The 16,817-nt window shown below is 44.0% G+C and overlaps 1 protein-coding gene across 1 annotated transcript in view; it reads right to left on the bottom strand.

Moving 5' to 3' along the window:
* Window positions 1–16,817, bottom strand: part of PCDH15 (protocadherin-related 15) — a gene marked incomplete at its 5' end in the record, with an annotated part of 305,454 nt that overhangs the window by 47,855 nt on the left and 240,782 nt on the right. The window contains 3 exons of the mRNA XM_014966628.1: window positions 654–764; window positions 3,906–4,124; window positions 11,647–11,823. Coding sequence (XP_014822114.1) covers window positions 654–764; window positions 3,906–4,124; window positions 11,647–11,823 — 507 coding nt within the window. The remainder of the gene's footprint in view (window positions 1–653; window positions 765–3,905; window positions 4,125–11,646; window positions 11,824–16,817) is intronic.

The following is a 16,817-nucleotide window of genomic DNA, read 5'->3' as shown; positions in this document are numbered from 1 at the left end:
GACTCCACCCCCTCCCTGGGCAGCCTGTTCCAATGCCCGACCACTCTTTCGGTGAAAAATTCCTTCCTAATGTTCAATCTAAACCTCCCCTGTTGGAGCTTGAAGCCGTTCCCTCTCGTTCTATTGTTAATTACCTGTGAGAAGAGACCAGCACCAACCTCTCTACAGTGTCCTTTCAAGTAGTTGTAGAGAGTGATGAGGTCTCCCCTCAGCCTCCTCTTCCTCAAACTAAACAGCCCCAGCTCCTTCAGCCGCTCTTCAAAGGATTTGTCTTCTAGGCCCTTCACTAGTTTCGTTGCCCTCCTCTGCACTCGCTCCAGCACCTCCAGATCTCTCTTGGATTGAGGTGCCCAAAACTGGACACAACACTCGAGGTGTGGCCTCACCAGTGCCGAGTACAGGGGCACAATCACCTCCCTACTTCTGCTGGTCACACTATTTTTGATACAAGCCAGGATGCCGTTGGCTTTCTTGGCCACCTGGGCACACTCCTATTTATGTTCTGGATGTTTGAGAGCCCCAGGCAGCTGGGGAAAGAGCCCTTGGTGAAGAAGTGTGGTTTGGACACAGACTGCATGAGGTGGTGTCGCTGGGAAGTGAGTCCCAGCTTCGGTGGCTATGGCTTTTATTGGTGTTTCCCAAGGAATACTCACATGGTGCTGTCACCAAGCTCCTCGTAGAGGTTATTGGCAGCAGCACTTGCCGGTTTCCCTGCTGGTAGGGCCATCTGGATTCTGGCAGTCTTTGCACACTCCGCCTGTCGCCTTCGGGAAGCCACGGAGGGAAGGAGAAATACTCATTAGAAACACCCTACACGCCACCATCAACCGAGACGTCAACTTATCTATGCTTTTTCCTGCAGTTTTCAAAACATCCCTCCCTTTTGTCCTCTTCGAAGAAAAGCAATAACGTGATAATCTTTTCCCTGGCTTTTTTTTTTTTCCCTCTCTTATTTTTTCTGTCTTGGTGGTACCCCAGAGCGTCCCCTGGACAGAAAGTACCCACCCACAGAAGGTATTTCCCAGGAAATAATGCATGCTCAAGCTTTGACATTCCTCTCGTCAGGAGGTTTATCTGTTCTGGCTGCCCAGGACTAACAGCCCAGAGAGTAAACTCTTCGTCAAGTGCTTCATTCAAGTGCCAAAAAACTAATTTTAAACACAAAAAAACTCTCTGGCAAAGTTTATCTCTCTGCAGCCTCACCTGACGTGTGCTTGCTTGGCTCGAGAAATACCACACACAGGGAAATATCTACTTTTTTTCTCTGCAGGAAATAAGCAATGTCCTGAACCACATTAACTTTACCGTGTGCTAGCATGCAACAATGAAATACACCCAGTAGCCATAGAAGGAATTTTTAACCTTGCCATACAGGGTGTTCAGGAACAAGCTGGAGCACAGGAGGTATAGAAAAAATACTGTCAGTATTCCTATGCAAACTGTTAGAAACAGCTGAAAATAAGTACTTACTCTTTGAATCTGTTTTGTTATGCAAAAAAAAAAAGATAAAGAGATAAAAAGGAAGGTTAAATGAATTCTATTTGCAATAATCGTCCTAAACAGTGAACCTAATGGGAGTAATAAACTAGGTGCTACTTAATTATTCCACACATAAAATTACAGAATTGATGACATGGCTAAAGATTCATAATTTCCCGAGCTGAACAGGTTTTAGCTGCTGTTTGTGGAACAATTCCTCAGTCAGCATAAACATGAACTACAGCGGGGAGAACTGCAGAAAAGAATAATGGTAGTTTCTGGCTTGTTTACAAGTCATAAAAGCAGATGCTGAGCTGCACTTTAACAGTGACAATTTTATAAATTAAGTGAGTTTTCACTAACTATTATTTTTACAAAATTTAGTAAGCTTATCACTGGATCTGGAAAGCACTGAAAAATGGACCTACTACATGTGAAAAGTTTTAACAGTGAGAAAAATCTTAATATTTCCATTATATGTGCTGTGAGCATGAGAGTTACACTTATGTCACTGTAATCTGTACCCTCAGTGGCAGACTGGAGCGTCTGCTTTGCCAGAATTTTATCACTGAAACTGCCTTTGAAAAGGAGAAAAAAAGCTGTAATGCAACAACAAACGGTAAGGCTCAAGAAAGCTTTTGGTGTTGATAGTAACACTAAAATTCCTTTTATTTTCTTTGGCACTCTTCAGTGATGTATTTTTCATGAAGTACAGTTTATTCACATTGGTCTGCTACAAATCCAACTCCAAGTCACGCTTCTAGACAACAAAAATGTGATTTTTTTTGATGAAATTAAGTTAAAGCTCTTAAAAGAGACCGATAATCTTTTGATAATCTAACAGATGTCAAGAAAAAATAGTGCTGTTAGATTTCTTAAAGAAACAGGCAATTCAGATAGCTATAAGAATAACTAATTGTAGGTTTGAGGTGCACTGCCATCCTAACGGGGCAGAAGTTTATCAAGCTCTTTCAAACTCCTTTAAAATTCTTATTCCTTTGGCCCAAATTGTTTGGAGAAATCGGGATGTAAATATAACCCAAAGAATGTGCAGTAACCATGGAGAAAAGGCTACCCTGGGCTATTTCTGTGATGCCAGAACTGAGAGAGCTCTCTGCAGGCTGCTGGGTTTTCAGGTAGGATATGCTTTTGCAATGCCGACTGACATGGTGCTTTGCTGACTCCTCACTGCATGGAAAAATGCAGAGTTTAAATCTCACCTGGTGGTGTTGTAGCACCTCTGCTGCGGCATTCGGATGTAATTGGTTCCCTGTAAGAGCTGTGTATCAGCTCCTCCATGCCCTCTCCCTCCCACACGCTGATGCAGCGCTGCAGCAGGAGCCTGCAGAGGCACCCACGCTTCACTGCCCTCCACACACCCGAAAAACAAACAAAAATCCAGCAGGAACTCCTTCCTACACGGTCCCGTGGAGCAGAGAGGTTTTCTGTGATAAGGACATACTACATCCCAGCTGCTTCACTTCATTTTAAAAATGAAGCTAGAAAGACGTGGAGGTACAGACCGATCTATAGAGACGTCGAGTACAGCCATTTACTGGGGAAGATGCACAGAATTATTTCTATTCTGATTCTGCAATAATTGGTAATGCACAGAATTATTTCTATTCTGATTCTGCAATAATTGGTAATGCTTTGAGTGCTCAGATCACGCAGGTGGAATTAGAAAATCTTTCATGAGAAGAAATTAAAGAATAAATATACAGCCTTTAAGTCCAACTACATCGATTTTAAATATGAGTGGACCTGAAAAGGCTTCGTTCAGAAGAACTTGTTAGTGATGTTGATTCTTTAATTAGTCTATTAGCCCAATTACGTAAACCTCTTGAGTCTGTGAGAGGTGAGTGGAAATATCAAGAAGGTTCTCTGTGGTGTGTGCTGCTTTAGATAGTGCTAAAATGGCACAAAATCAATTCTTCATGAAACATTTGCAATTAAGAAGCATACAGCGGGGGAAAAAATATAACTATGAGTGTTTTAGGATTTAAACAAAAAAAAAAGTTGCATCCTCTTATTTGGCCCGAGCTACACAATTTTATTTTTAATTAATTTATTGAAACAGCACCTTTTTTTTTTTTTTTCCTGGCATGGAATTCAGCTCTGAATCTACGCTTGCGTTTCAGAATTCTGGCTTTTGATCTTGCATTTTGGCATGTATTCTAAAAGAGTTACTGCACCACAGCTTTAGCAAGACAGCAAGATGTGCTGCCCGTGCATTTTCTCTTTGCACGTATCCAGCACTGACCAACTCTTGTGGTGAGAGGGAAATGAAAAATAACCCCCTGTATAATAATAATAATAACCCTCCTCCTTGCAATGAAGGATAATTTTCAAAGCAGTTCTGCTAAGAAACGCGCCATCCCTACTACAAGGCTGCCACCAGGAAAAGGAGGAGGAGGAGTACTTACTGTCTGTAGCTGACCATAACTATCAAAATAGCTGGCATGCAGCAGAGGATGATGATGACAGCCAGAGCCAGCAAGGCTCCTTCTGTGTAGCCCACGGCTTGTGCCTGCTTCTTGACGTTGGCCACCACGTCCGGGGTGCGGATCTCCAGGATGCGCCCCCCCTGCCCCAGGTAGGGCTGAAACTCTTTATTGATATCCAGCAGTTTGCCATCCAGGAACCTGCAATGTCACAAAAGGAAACTGGTTAGACTGGTTAGAATGGTTAGAGTTGGGAGGGACCTTGAAGATCAAACTGTTACACACAAGTTCATTAACTGTGTTTGAATTACTGCACAGCTGGATTAACAACTGTGGACTGATAAAGCCCATACCTCCTCTTTATGTGCTTAAGAATATTAGTAATTCCCCATAATCCCTATGTCAGTGATAACTCCAATGTACTCAATACCAGAACACAGTTCAAACACTGAAAAGGAGAGCTGAGACGAAGCTTATCCTCATTTCTAGGGGCAAAAAGTTCTCCGTGTCAGCGAGAGCAGCGTGGTGGCCAACTGCTGGCTTTGTGCTTCTCCTGCAGTGCTCCTGCCTCTCCTATTCGCATGCTCTGTTGATATTCTCTCCCAGTTTCAGGTAAAACAGAACCAACTTTCTGTTCAGTAATTCCACTTCTTAACTCAGCCTCTTCTAACTCTCTGAAATTAACAGCATATTGGGGAGAAAACTGCTCCTTCTCAGAGTGATAAGACCAATGTTTGTACTTCGTGCCAAGGCAGGGTGTGCAGAGAGGCTCCTGCTCAGACTTATTGCTGTAACAACCAAGGTCAGATGATTTTGTTATTTGCCCCATTGGAGGGTCAGAAATGGAAAAGCGTAGAGGGGTCCCCCCTGCAGGGAGGAGGGGACAGGAGAGGTGACCCAAACCTGACCAACAGGGTATTCCACCCCATCTGCCCCATGCTCAGTGTCAAAGCTGAGGGATCTAAGGGTCAGCCTCTCTCTTCAGGGGCCGACGTCCGAGGAGGACCCTGTCTGTCCGTCTGCCTTTGATCCCCATCCCTGTGTTCCTGACTCCAGAGCTGGAACCCAGTTCCCATCCCTCACTGAGCCCAGTCGGGGACTTCCCCAGTGCCTGCTGGGGAGGGCAGCCTGGGAGCTTGATATGGTTTTGTATATATTGTATCTATTTCATTATTTCCTTTTTGATTTTAATATTAATACTTCATTAAAGTAGTTTAGTTCCTTCTAAACTTGTAGATCTCCTTATCTCTTCCTCTCCTCTCTTTGAGGGGGGGGTAAGGGCCATCTGTCAGTCTGGTTTTGGTCAATTCGGCCGAAACCGTAACATATTCTCAACTAATTCCTTGATTTCTTCTGCAAAACATTTTCTGGGTATTTGAGTAAAAATCCCTTTTCACAGCTCAAAGCCCTGCAATGATGGTTAGAAGACCCAGACAGAGCTCTAATTCTATTGCTGTGCACTAGATGTCACTGGTGCATATCACATCTCCTCCCAGTTGGCAAAAGCATTCAGGTAGGACAGCATTAAATCTCTGGAAGACTTTAACAATCTCTCCGTTAAAATTCTGTTAGCATTTTCTTGACAAACCCTATTTTAACAGGTTTGTAACTCAACCGTGCACATTTGCTCCGTGATGAAACATGACACATCGTGCAAAAGATTCAGACAGGGTAAGCATTTTATTTTTAATGGTGGACATTTTCCATTTAACATAGGCAGGAGGAATTTTCTGGATTCAAATGTTTTTTATGCTCCAATAAATCAAACCCTCTTTCGTATAAAAGATAAAAAAGAAGGCTGATCGTTTCAGTCTGTTAAAGTATCTAAGTGGCCTCAAAGTCTTTCAGGAGTTTGTGGCAGAGAGAGGAAACAACAAAGCACAGTTACTATTCAGACCTATTTTTCTGCGTAGTCAGACAGATTCTTGATTAATAAAAATGTCAGGTAATCAGTCACAAAAGTCCTAAGGAAAAGTATGAATCTCTTGTTGCATATCAGTCTTACAAAGTACAGAATAGGGAAAAATCAGAATATCTTGGGAGACATATGGTCTTTCCCCAGCTGGCAGTGGGGAACACAGCGCGGCTGTTACGTCCATGACTTCTAAATCATGTCTTTGTTTTCCAGCCAAACAATTTGCTTGAATGCAAATCCGTGGGACTGGGCTCCGTGTTTGGGTCTCCTGGGTGTGAGGCAGCCCATTCCAAACAGCCTGGTAGCACGGATGGCACGGGCTGTGCCTGTGCCATTGCTGTGCCCATCAGCACTGACCCACCACACCCAGAGCACTCCGCGATTCCTTCTGTCTCTCCATTTCATAAACGACTGCAGGACATCACCTGACATACTGGAGGGACATTTTCTAGAGGTGATTACAGGACCCTCAAATGTTAGCCTTACAACCACAGAATCATAGAATTGTCCAGGTTGGGAGGGAACTTTAAGATCATCTAGTCCAACCATCAACCTCACTCGGATAAAAACCATCACCAAACCATGTCTCTAAGCACAAGGTCAACCCATCTTTTCAATCCCTCCAGGGATGGGGCCTCAACCCCTTCCCTGGGCAGCCCATTCCAAGGCTTCAGAACCCTTTCCATGTCAACATTTTTCCCAATATCCAATCTGAACCTCCCCTGGTGCAACTTGAGCCTTGGTTTAGGGTGGTTCACTTCTCCACAGCCCATCATGACTGTGACTTTGCTCAGCTGCTGATGGCCATTAGCTGTCTTGACCATCCTTTCCTCCTAGCTCCAGTGGGCAAGTAGAGAACCTTTGAGACCCCAGCACTGCTCTGAGTTGTGCCTGGTTGCCAGCACCAACCAGAAGGAGTCACCAGTGGTATCTGGCTATCTGCTGGCAGCACTCCATCTGTGAAGGTGAACAGGTCTCTCTGCTCCACTCTGTCCTCAACTTACCCCCCTGGTTCCTTAAGGATCTGAACCTCCCCTGGTGCAACTTGAGCCTTGGTTTAGGGTGGTTCACTTCTCCGCAGCCCATCATGACTGTGACTTTGCTCAGCTGCTGATGGCCATTAGCTGTCTTGACCATCCTTTCCTCCTAGCTCCAGTGGGCAAGTAGAGAACCTTTGAGACCCCAGCACTGCTCTGAGTTGTGCCTGGTTGCCAGCACCAACCAGAAGGAGTCACCAGTGGTATCTGGCTATCTGCTGGCAGCACTCCATCTGTGAAGGTGAACAGGTCTCTCTGCTCCACTCTGTCCTCAACTTACCCCCGTTCCTTAATGGACCTTCCCAGACATTGTTTTCAAACAGCGGTAGGTTTACCATAAACTCTGTTAAAGTTGGGGCCTCCACTATGTTTTGTGATACCCCCGTTCCTTAATGGACCTTCCCAGACATTGTTTTCAAACAGCGGTAGGTTTACCATAAACTCCGTTAAAGTCAGGGCCTCCACTATGTTTTGTAAGCAGAAACACAGCAGGGTGTTCCCAAAAAGCTCATTTAAGAAAAGCCACAGGTATCTTCCCAATGCACAGTCATTTGGTAAGTTGTGTTAAAACAACTGGCAGAACCCATGTGCTAAATCTGTGCTGTTGGTGCAGTTCTCCCTTCTGTATACATTGGGAAATTTTTGACCACTTGGAAAATGCCTTGGCTAAATTTATATTCCTTATTGCTAATTAAGTTTTTAAAACGGGGGGCTCTGTCTCTTTCTGACTTTCTACCCTTTCTCCCATCATAACCAGTTCATCCTTTCTCCTTTTGATCTCTTTTCTGCTAGGATCTGGAGCAGGTTCCTGTCTGGCAGAGGAGGGTTGTGACTCTTGGCAATCTCTTCCCAATGAGGGGACAAACCATCGCTACCGTGTCCTGTGAGCGGGGCAGGAAGAACATTCAGCTGTCCCTCTAAAGATGAAAACTCCAGGAAAGATGGTCACAGAAGGAATTTCTTTTTAGGTTTGGGCAAGCACCTGAGCTGAGCCAAACCTCTCGAGGTTCACCCACTTGCTAGTGAAAACGTGTTAACTTCAGATGTCAAGCTACAAAACTCTCACTTCATTTCTCTCCTTACTTTGGTAAAGCTGACACTTAGTCACCCCTACCCTAAAGCCAGGAAAACATTCCCCAGAATTTTGCTGATTTAAATATTTAAAAGCTTTTGAAGAGAGAAATGAGGAAAAAAAAAAAAAAAGCTGAGCATGCAGACATGTGGAGCATTTTAATGAGGTTGCTTCTAAACTATACCCTGTACATTTTCAGACCAGTCAAAAGAATAACCTTCCCTTCACATTTGAAAAATTGCTTTTTAACCTATCTTAACTCTTGTTCTAGTCTGTGTCTGTCACTAGACACAGGAATGTCCCTAAAAAGACATTCCTGTATTTTCAAAGGGCGCCAAAATGAAGAGGGACACATTTTCTGTCCATTAAGAGAGTCTGCATCAAAAAAGATCCTTTTAATTAAGTTGAGAGAGCTAACTGCCTCCATGCATGGATACCAGCTCATTTTCATATACTAATAATAGTAGGTTTCAAGAGAGCTTTCCAAAGTGAGGAGTGAAAAGGTGTCAGGATTTTCAACTGAATATAAATTTTCTGAACCTGGACAGGACTGAATAATGTCCTTTTGACCTTGAGCATTCCTAATGGGACCCCACTTTGGCCACACTCTAAACTGGCTATCACTGGAAGAAAACACAGAGAACAGTAAACACAGTAAACTCAGGGAATTTACAAAGAGCAAAAGTGGAAAACTAATGAAAAAGGAGCATCAGCAGATAGCCTGGGTGTTAAGTGGTAGGATACTACCCACTACCCACTACTTCTAACGAGACTCATGGTGTTAAGTGGTAGGATACTACCCACTACTTCTAACGAGACTCGTTGGGCAACAACAGTCACTTGCAGGAGCACTGCTGGCAGATTTAGTGGCACTTTTCCTTAGAGAGAAAAGAAAATGGTTGTCTAGCAGGGATTTCTGCTGGCTTCCTGCCAGGTTTCCTTAATTTTCACTTCCACTCATGAATAAAATTGGGAATATAACGAGACTCGTTGGGCAACAACAGTCACTTGCAGGAGCACTGCTGGCAGATTTAGTGGCACTTTTCCTTAGAGAGAAAAGAAAATGGTTGTCTAGCAGGGATTTCTGCTGGCTTCCTGCCAGGTCTCCTTAATTTCCACTTCCACTCGTGAATAAAATTGGGAATAAAATCACAGACACCCCATTCTAGGAACAATCTGCAGCTCCAGCAGTGGACAAGTGAACATAAGTGCATCACCGAGACCCAAAAAGACTGTATGACCATGGAGATACCTACAGACAAACAATGGCCACCAGGAGGAAGGAGGCTGTATTGCCACTGCTCTGAAAGCTACTGCTGCTAAACTGCATCTGATTTTTATATTCCTAACTCAGAAAGCGATGTTGAGAGACTGGAGAGGGTTCAGAGAAAAATGTAAGTGATTACAAGAATTAAAACATAGCCCTGAGTGCAGAGGTCAAGGAACTTCTCAAGAAAACAAATTAAGAGGATGATGTGATCGTAAGTCTAGACCTCGGTGGGAACTAGAAATTAAAACCACCAACTGGATGCTTCAATCTAGCACCCAAAACTATAATAAAACTCTATGACTGAATCCAGAGAAATTAAAAAAAAAAAAAAAAAAAAAAAAAAAAAGATGTGACTTTTGACTGTAAAAACAATTACCCTGCAATAACAACACAAAGGTTACAAAAAATTGCATTTTCTTGAGCAGTTGGTTTACTGAAAGTCACATGCAAAGCAGAAGTAGCTTTGGGAGTTCCTACGGTCTTTATTATACTAGGTCAGACTGATCACACTGATCTTTTCCAACCTATAAACTCTGAATATGTGCAGAGCATTAGTACGCTATAATCCATCTGTACTAAATTAAGAGCTAGGAATAACAAGCCCCTTTTCCATCACAGTCCACCAAGATGGCTCAACGACCCCTGTTTTTAGGCTGCTGACTGACATCTTGCTTTATCCCATCATGGAACAGTCTCATCTGGTTTTCCCCGAGATAAAAAAAAACCACAAAGTTTAAATTCATGCAAAAAATCCCCCCCCCAAAAGACAGCGGCTGCTTCAGCAAAGAGCCTGATTTACATTTTCATTGTTTTGAATCATATGCAGAATGCTGAAACACAAAAATACAGTCTCTAACAAAATGATTCTACAACCATATTGATACGGTGGGATACTGATTTAGGCCGAATTGGCCCATGATGGTGACAGGTGCCCTCCTCCACCTTTGGCTCCCAGATGGAGAGGAGGAGAGATAGATAAAGAGATTTTGGGATGAATGATAAAGAGATGAATGGGATACTGATTTTGTCTTGGAACCTACTTGCCACTGGTGATGACTCAGAAAAACCAGGTGGACCAGTTTGAGGTAAAATAGAACCAACTTAGTGTTCGGTAATTCCACTTCTTAGCTCGGCCTCTTCTAACTCTCTGAAATTAACAGCATATTGGGGAGAAAACTGCTCCTTCTCAGAGTGATAAGACCAATGTTTGTACTTCGTGCCAAGGCAGGGTGTGCAGAGAGGCTCCTGCTCAGACTAATTGCTGTAACAACCAAGGTCAGCTAATTTTGACCCATTGGAGGGTGAGAAATGGAAAAGCGTAGAGGGGTCCCCCCTGCAGGGAGGGGGGGACAGGAGAGGTGACCCAAACCTGACCAACAGGGTATTCCACCCCATCTATTTCATTATTTCCCTTTATTTTTATTAATAGCATTTCAGTAAAGTAGTTCAATTCCTTCTAAACTTGAAAATCTCTTTATCTATCTCTCCTCCTCTCCATCTGGGAGCCAAAGGTGGAGGAGGGCACCTGTCACCATCATGGGCCAATTCGGCCTAAATCATGACACCATGTAAAAAGATTACCTTAATTTCATTCCCTTACCCAGCTAATCTTGGTTTCTCTCCTTATCCAGGCTGGCCCCCAAAGCAGTAGCTGGCCAGAGAGACAGCCCACTGGAGCAGAAACCCAGGCCCCCTATCAGACCAGAGTTAGCCCATTCCCTGGCAACACGCTGTGACTACCATCCGTCGATGAAAAGCCATCTCTTTTGTTTCACGTGACAGTAGAATTTAACTGCTCATTTGGAAATCAACTGAAAAGGCAAAACTGCATCAAATTACGAATATAAGTAGCCTGTCTACTGCTGTTCACCATCTCCTCTGGCTGGACACGGTGAGATGCTCAGCCCACTAAGCACTACTAGTTTCCTGCATGTAGGTGTACACCTGGGTCATGCCCTGATGTCCACACCACTTCAGACAAGGTGCACACCACCCTTCTTCCTTCTCATTCCCTTTTTTCTCCTTTGGTTTCCACAAAAGTGAAAAAAGATATGCTCCAAATGGAAACTGCAGAAAGCCTGAAGGTCAACAACTGGAGCACCAAAGCCCTTGCTTGGAGGTCAGAGAGAAGTTTTTGGTACATAACAAGGAAACTCCTTCAGGAGAATTCAAACTGGAAGCTCCTCCACAGGAGGTGACAATGTCAAAATCACACGTACTGGGGCCACTCAGCTGAAGGGAATGGACTGAACCTAGTAAAGTTGTAAACTCCCAAGCTGCACATAGGGTAGGTGTAGGGGCAGGCACCAACTGCTTCAATAGATTCTTTCTGTTCCTGTTGGGTTGCATCACTTGCTGACAGAGACAGACCAACAGGCTTCCAAACAGTCCATAGAAATATACGAAGAGCAAAAAAACAATGTACTTACTTAAAAAGTTCATTCCTCATTATAGCTCTATTTGTTTGTGGGTCAATTGCGTAGACCATGAGGTCAGACTTGGTGTAATCCTCTTCAGAGTATCCATCCCCAAACCTCCGTGCGCCGATGGATTCCACCACGACCGTCGCACCAGGAATCTGGTCTTGGATATAGCGTTCCAAAATCCTAAAGATGAGATGGAGCCAGAAAGCTGCAGTGATAAATTTCAGCTGATCAAGATTGGCAACAGCTCAAACAAGATAGTAACAGACAAAAACCACAGGCTTAGAAGGATGGTAACCTTCAGAGCACTCTAAAAACATCTCTGCTTCAATATAACCTCTTAAATGCTGAACTCTTGGGAAAATCTTAGCAGTGTTAGGAGAGGTCACCAGAAATAGTGTCCTTAAGTCTAGCTCTTTGTATTTATGACATCAGTTGAGTTTTAAATGGCTCATGAGAAACACCATCTATATTTCACAAAAAAACCACCCTGTCATCCTTTTATTAAGCTATATGATTTCAGAACTCTTCGATTCCAGCCTCGCACAGGGTGCATACAATAAATTCTCACCCACAGACACAACTACTTCAACTGCTTTCGGTGGGATATTTCGCCTGGCCCTCCAGCGTAGCACAACACACCAGAGGCCAGAGCACCTGCTACTCCAAAAGGCATGAGCAAGTTTTACAGCCAGAAGAAAATTGGAATATTGAGCTGACACGTTTGCCACAGGAAAAAAATGAAATAAATAAAGTTGTAGAAGCAAGGAAAGATAGGTTGATAGAATTCAGCAGCAGCTATGCCTGAGATAACAAGGGCATAACAACAATAAACCCAAACAAATCTTCTTTTTCCAAAGAGGATTCATTACAAGCTGCCAGAGCATGGAATGGCACACTCTGCATATAACTATACTAATCACTATGTGTCAATACATGAAATAAATGCAATTCTGGGGAATTAAAATTTATTACAGAAGCTGACATTTACGGTCATTTTATTAATTCTTGTAATGTGACCATTTTCTTTATTACTGAATATTCTTCCCCCCTCCCTTTTTTTTTTTTTTTTGATAAGTTAATGTCTGCAGACATTTTAGTATTGAAGACATTTGTTCTAAATTCAAAATTTTGTATTTTTCTACAGTTTTCCATGCAGACCTGTTTATGGGAGAAGTTCTAATGTGATGTTATTCCTAAAATATTCAAAAAGGCAAAGAAAGAATGGCTGTTTTCAGAATGTCCCTCCAAACAAGCAAAAAATACTAGTGCCTGTGCCGGGCTGAAATGCCATCAGCGTGTCTGTAGAAGCACCAAAGGAAAAGACCTCACTGAGCACCTTAGAAGTTTATGGGCTTGGAGCATCTCTCTTATGAGGAAAGGCTTAGGGACTTGAGTCTTTTTAGTCTGGAGAAGAGAAGACTGAGGGGGGTTTGGTCAACACCTATAAATACTTCAAGGGTGGGTGTCAGGAGGATGGGGCCAGTCTTTTTTCAGTGGTGCCCAGGGACAGGACAAGAGGGAACGGGCACAAAATTGAACATAAGAAGTTCCATCTAAAGATGAGGAGGAACTTCTTTGCTGTGAGGGTGGCAGAGCCCTGGAAGAGGATGTCCAGGGAGGTGGTGGAGTCTCCTTCTCTGGAGACATTCAAACCCACCTGGACATGTTCCTGTGGGACCTGCTCTGGGTGGACCTGCTTTGGCAGGGGGTTGGACTAGATGATCTCCAGAGGTCCCTTCCAACCCTGTAGCATTCTCTGATTCTGTGATTTAGAATGGCATTTTGCAGAAGGATTCACATAAACCAAATACGTAAAAGATTTACGTCCCTAATCAGCAACCAATCATCTTCTGTGGCTGCAGTGGGGGCTGCTTTTGTTTCCTTGCACAGAACTTTTATCTCACCCCAGACAGAAACAACCCATAAGGTTGGAAGGTTGTAACGTAGGGGGACTTTTAGCAGAACCGGTAACAACGTACCCTTTGCTCAGAAATTCCTGGCATGGCTTCTGCTGGAATTCATTGTCTTTGAGAATATCTTTGCTTAAAACGTGATTAAAATTGAAGAACAAATAGCATACCACTTTCTGACATTGCAAGAAATAACAAAAAGTACAGTGGAATGACAGTAATATTTCACCTGAAACGCACAAAATGCATGTTGAGGTTGAAATGTATAATAAAAACGCACTTAAGACTGAAAAACAGCAATTAAAGAACGCACCTAAAAATAGGACAGTCCCCCGTAGAGTTATTTTAAAAGTCATTCAGCTGAAGTTGTGATGCTGAAAACACTGTAATGATTTAAAACTCTGCTGAAGCAGCCACCTGCCTGTAGTAGCACTCCCAAACCCTGGGTTTTAAAATGTATACTTTAGGGAACAACAGCGTCTGTATTTATCAGCAAAAGTTACCTTAAACTACTGCAGTGACAAGTCCGTCACTTGTTAATGCAAGGAGGGTAATTACCACCCTCCAACAGCGGTGTACGGAGAGGCAGAGACAGCAACTAAAGAGGCAACAAGACCTTCCCACCACCCTAACCCCCTTTAGCTCCACAGACGTGATGAACTGAAACGCCTTCCCCTGCTTCTCCACCACCATCGCTTGCTAAATTCCAACAGTGACACCAGCGAAATGAAATGAAGGACACGAGGACTTTTCGCTGCCATTGAGGACATAATATGGCCCTCAATATCCTGAAAACTCAAGAGATGATATGTTGTTAATCTTTTGATGCAAAAGAAAAATATGGGCATGTTTGTTTGTTGAGCTGTCCCTTGGCTGGTGGTGTTCTGCTTGACCCAGAACATTTCTGAAACCAGCAGACCAAACCCAAAAATCTGGGATAAAGCACCACATTCCTGGGGTACACTCAGCGCTATGTCCGTGAGCAAACCTGAGGCATCGTGTCCCATGGCAGGGCTGAGGCTGCTGCACCCTAGGACAGGCAGAGAAGACCCTGCTGAGCACAGGACTAAATGAAGGGGTGCATCCTGGCATCACAGCATTGTCCTGCTTTCTCCCCACAGCTGCTTGGACCCAGCACACCAGACATCTGCCCCAGCATGGAAGAGATTCTCTTACTGAGAAAGATGCTAAGGATCACTTGGAAGCTTCTCTGGAAACCACAGAATCACAGAATGGTTGGAGTTGGAAGGGACCTTCTAGAGATCATCTAGTCCAACCCCCCTGCTGAAGCAGGGTTGCCCAGAGCACATCACTCAGGGCTGCATTCAGGCAGGGCTTGAAGATCTCCAGAGAAGGGGACTCCACACCCTCCCTGGGCAGCCTGTCCCAGGGCTCTGCCACCCTCACCCCAAACAAGTTCTTCCTCACATTGCAGTGGAACTTCCCATGGTCCAGCTTGTGCCCGTTGCCCCTCGTCCTGTCACTGGGAACCACTGAGAAGAGTCCGGCTCCATCCTCCTGCAACCCACCCTTTAGATCCTTGTCAGCATTAATAAGGTCTCCGAAGTGAAGTCATAATAACTGAAGTGAAAGTCATAGAATCATAGAATTGTCCAGGTTGGAAGAGACCTTTAAGATCATCTAGTCCAACCATCAACCTCACTCTGATAAAAACCATCACTAACCCATGTCTCTAAGCACTATGTCAACCCGGCTTTTCAATCCCTCCAGGGATGGGGCCTCAACCCCTTCCCTGGGCAGCCCAGTCCAAGGCTTCAGAACCCTTTATGGGTCAACATTTTTCCTACTCTCCAACCTGAACCTCCCCTGGTGCAACTTGAGGCCATTTCCTCTTGTCCCATCACCTGGGACTTGGGAGAAGAGACCGACCCCCCCTGGCTACACCCTCCTTTCAGGGAGTTGGAGAGAGCCAGAAGGTCTCCCCTCAGCCTCCTTTTCTCCAGGCTGAACAACCCCAGCTCCCTCATCCTCAGGAGACTTGTTCTCCAGACCCCTCACCAGCTCCATTGCCCTTCTCTGGACCCACTCCAGCACCTCAAAGTCCATATGAGTCAGTTAATTCACCTCAAAAGATGAGATAGAGAACCAGCTGCACGGTGGCAACTCAACTAGACTAACAGTCATCCCATAAGACCTGGTACATCAGCAGCAGGGCTCAGTGACCCTCCGTTGTCCCTGGTGGAGAAGATGCATGACACGGCACTGCAACGCTCCAGTAGTTTTATACTGTGGAGCCAAAATGCTAAGTTGTAACACATACTGTCTGAATTAGCACAGCAACCAAAGAAACAATTCAACCATTTGAGATCCTCACCAGTACCTGAATTTAATTACTCCACAATTTTCTTAGAAGAAAATTCCATGGGGAAAAAAAATGTTGCAGTTCTCTAGGAATCGGACAGCCTGCTGTGTTCTTTCTTTCCAGACTCCAAAATAACTGGTAGTACAGATCTGGAGCTAGAAGCGTTGAAGACCAGATATCCTGAATAACTTTTGGCTCCTCCACTGAAAATCCTAGCTCCCCAAAATAACTCAGTAATAATAATGAACTTACATTCCAGGTATTTGAAAACATAAGCAAATTTGGCAACAATGCACAGTGAGAGCATTCAGCTCTCCCGGGACACACCAACACAGACTTTTTTTACAAGTGTTTCATTTAACCTGAGTACACTCAATTTTGCTCAACTTCAGCCAAATTCTGGTTGAGTTTTTGCAAGGTTAATAACTGACAACTGAACTGCTGGATTTCTGCTGCAGACACTGTCACACATAAATAAGGACCAACTCCAGTCTCTCCTGTGCAGTTGGTGATAGCTTTGGGGGGGTGAAGCGCATGGACCCCAGCTGCCTGCTCCCTGACGCCTTATTCCAACACAGATACTGCATGGGGAAGGATATACTAGTTCTGTGGCCTCTGGAAAAGCACCAAGCTGCTTTGGAGCTGCCAACACAACTCAAGAAACCCTTCCCACTCAGCCAAGTCAGCCTGCTTTTGCTGCAATGTAGAATAAATAAGCCAGAACTGGGGTCTATTTCAAGCCTAAGACTATTCCTTCTTTATAAGGTAGCCTTTTGACAAAGATTATTTCTACTTTTATATCACATACAAGGCATGTATCCAGCAGGAAGGAGCACCATTAAGCCAATTTAGTCTGCATATAATAATCTCTACATTATTTAGAAAACAACCCAGAGACAATGTACATACTTACCCAAATTCTATAAAAGCATATTGAGTCG

Source organism: Calidris pugnax, unplaced genomic scaffold (assembly GCF_001431845.1).
Source record: "Calidris pugnax isolate Ruff unplaced genomic scaffold, ASM143184v1 scaffold53, whole genome shotgun sequence".
NCBI lineage: Eukaryota > Metazoa > Chordata > Aves > Charadriiformes > Scolopacidae > Calidris > Calidris pugnax.
The sequence above is the reverse complement of the archived record's forward strand: the minus strand, read 5'-3'. Positions and strand labels throughout refer to the sequence as shown.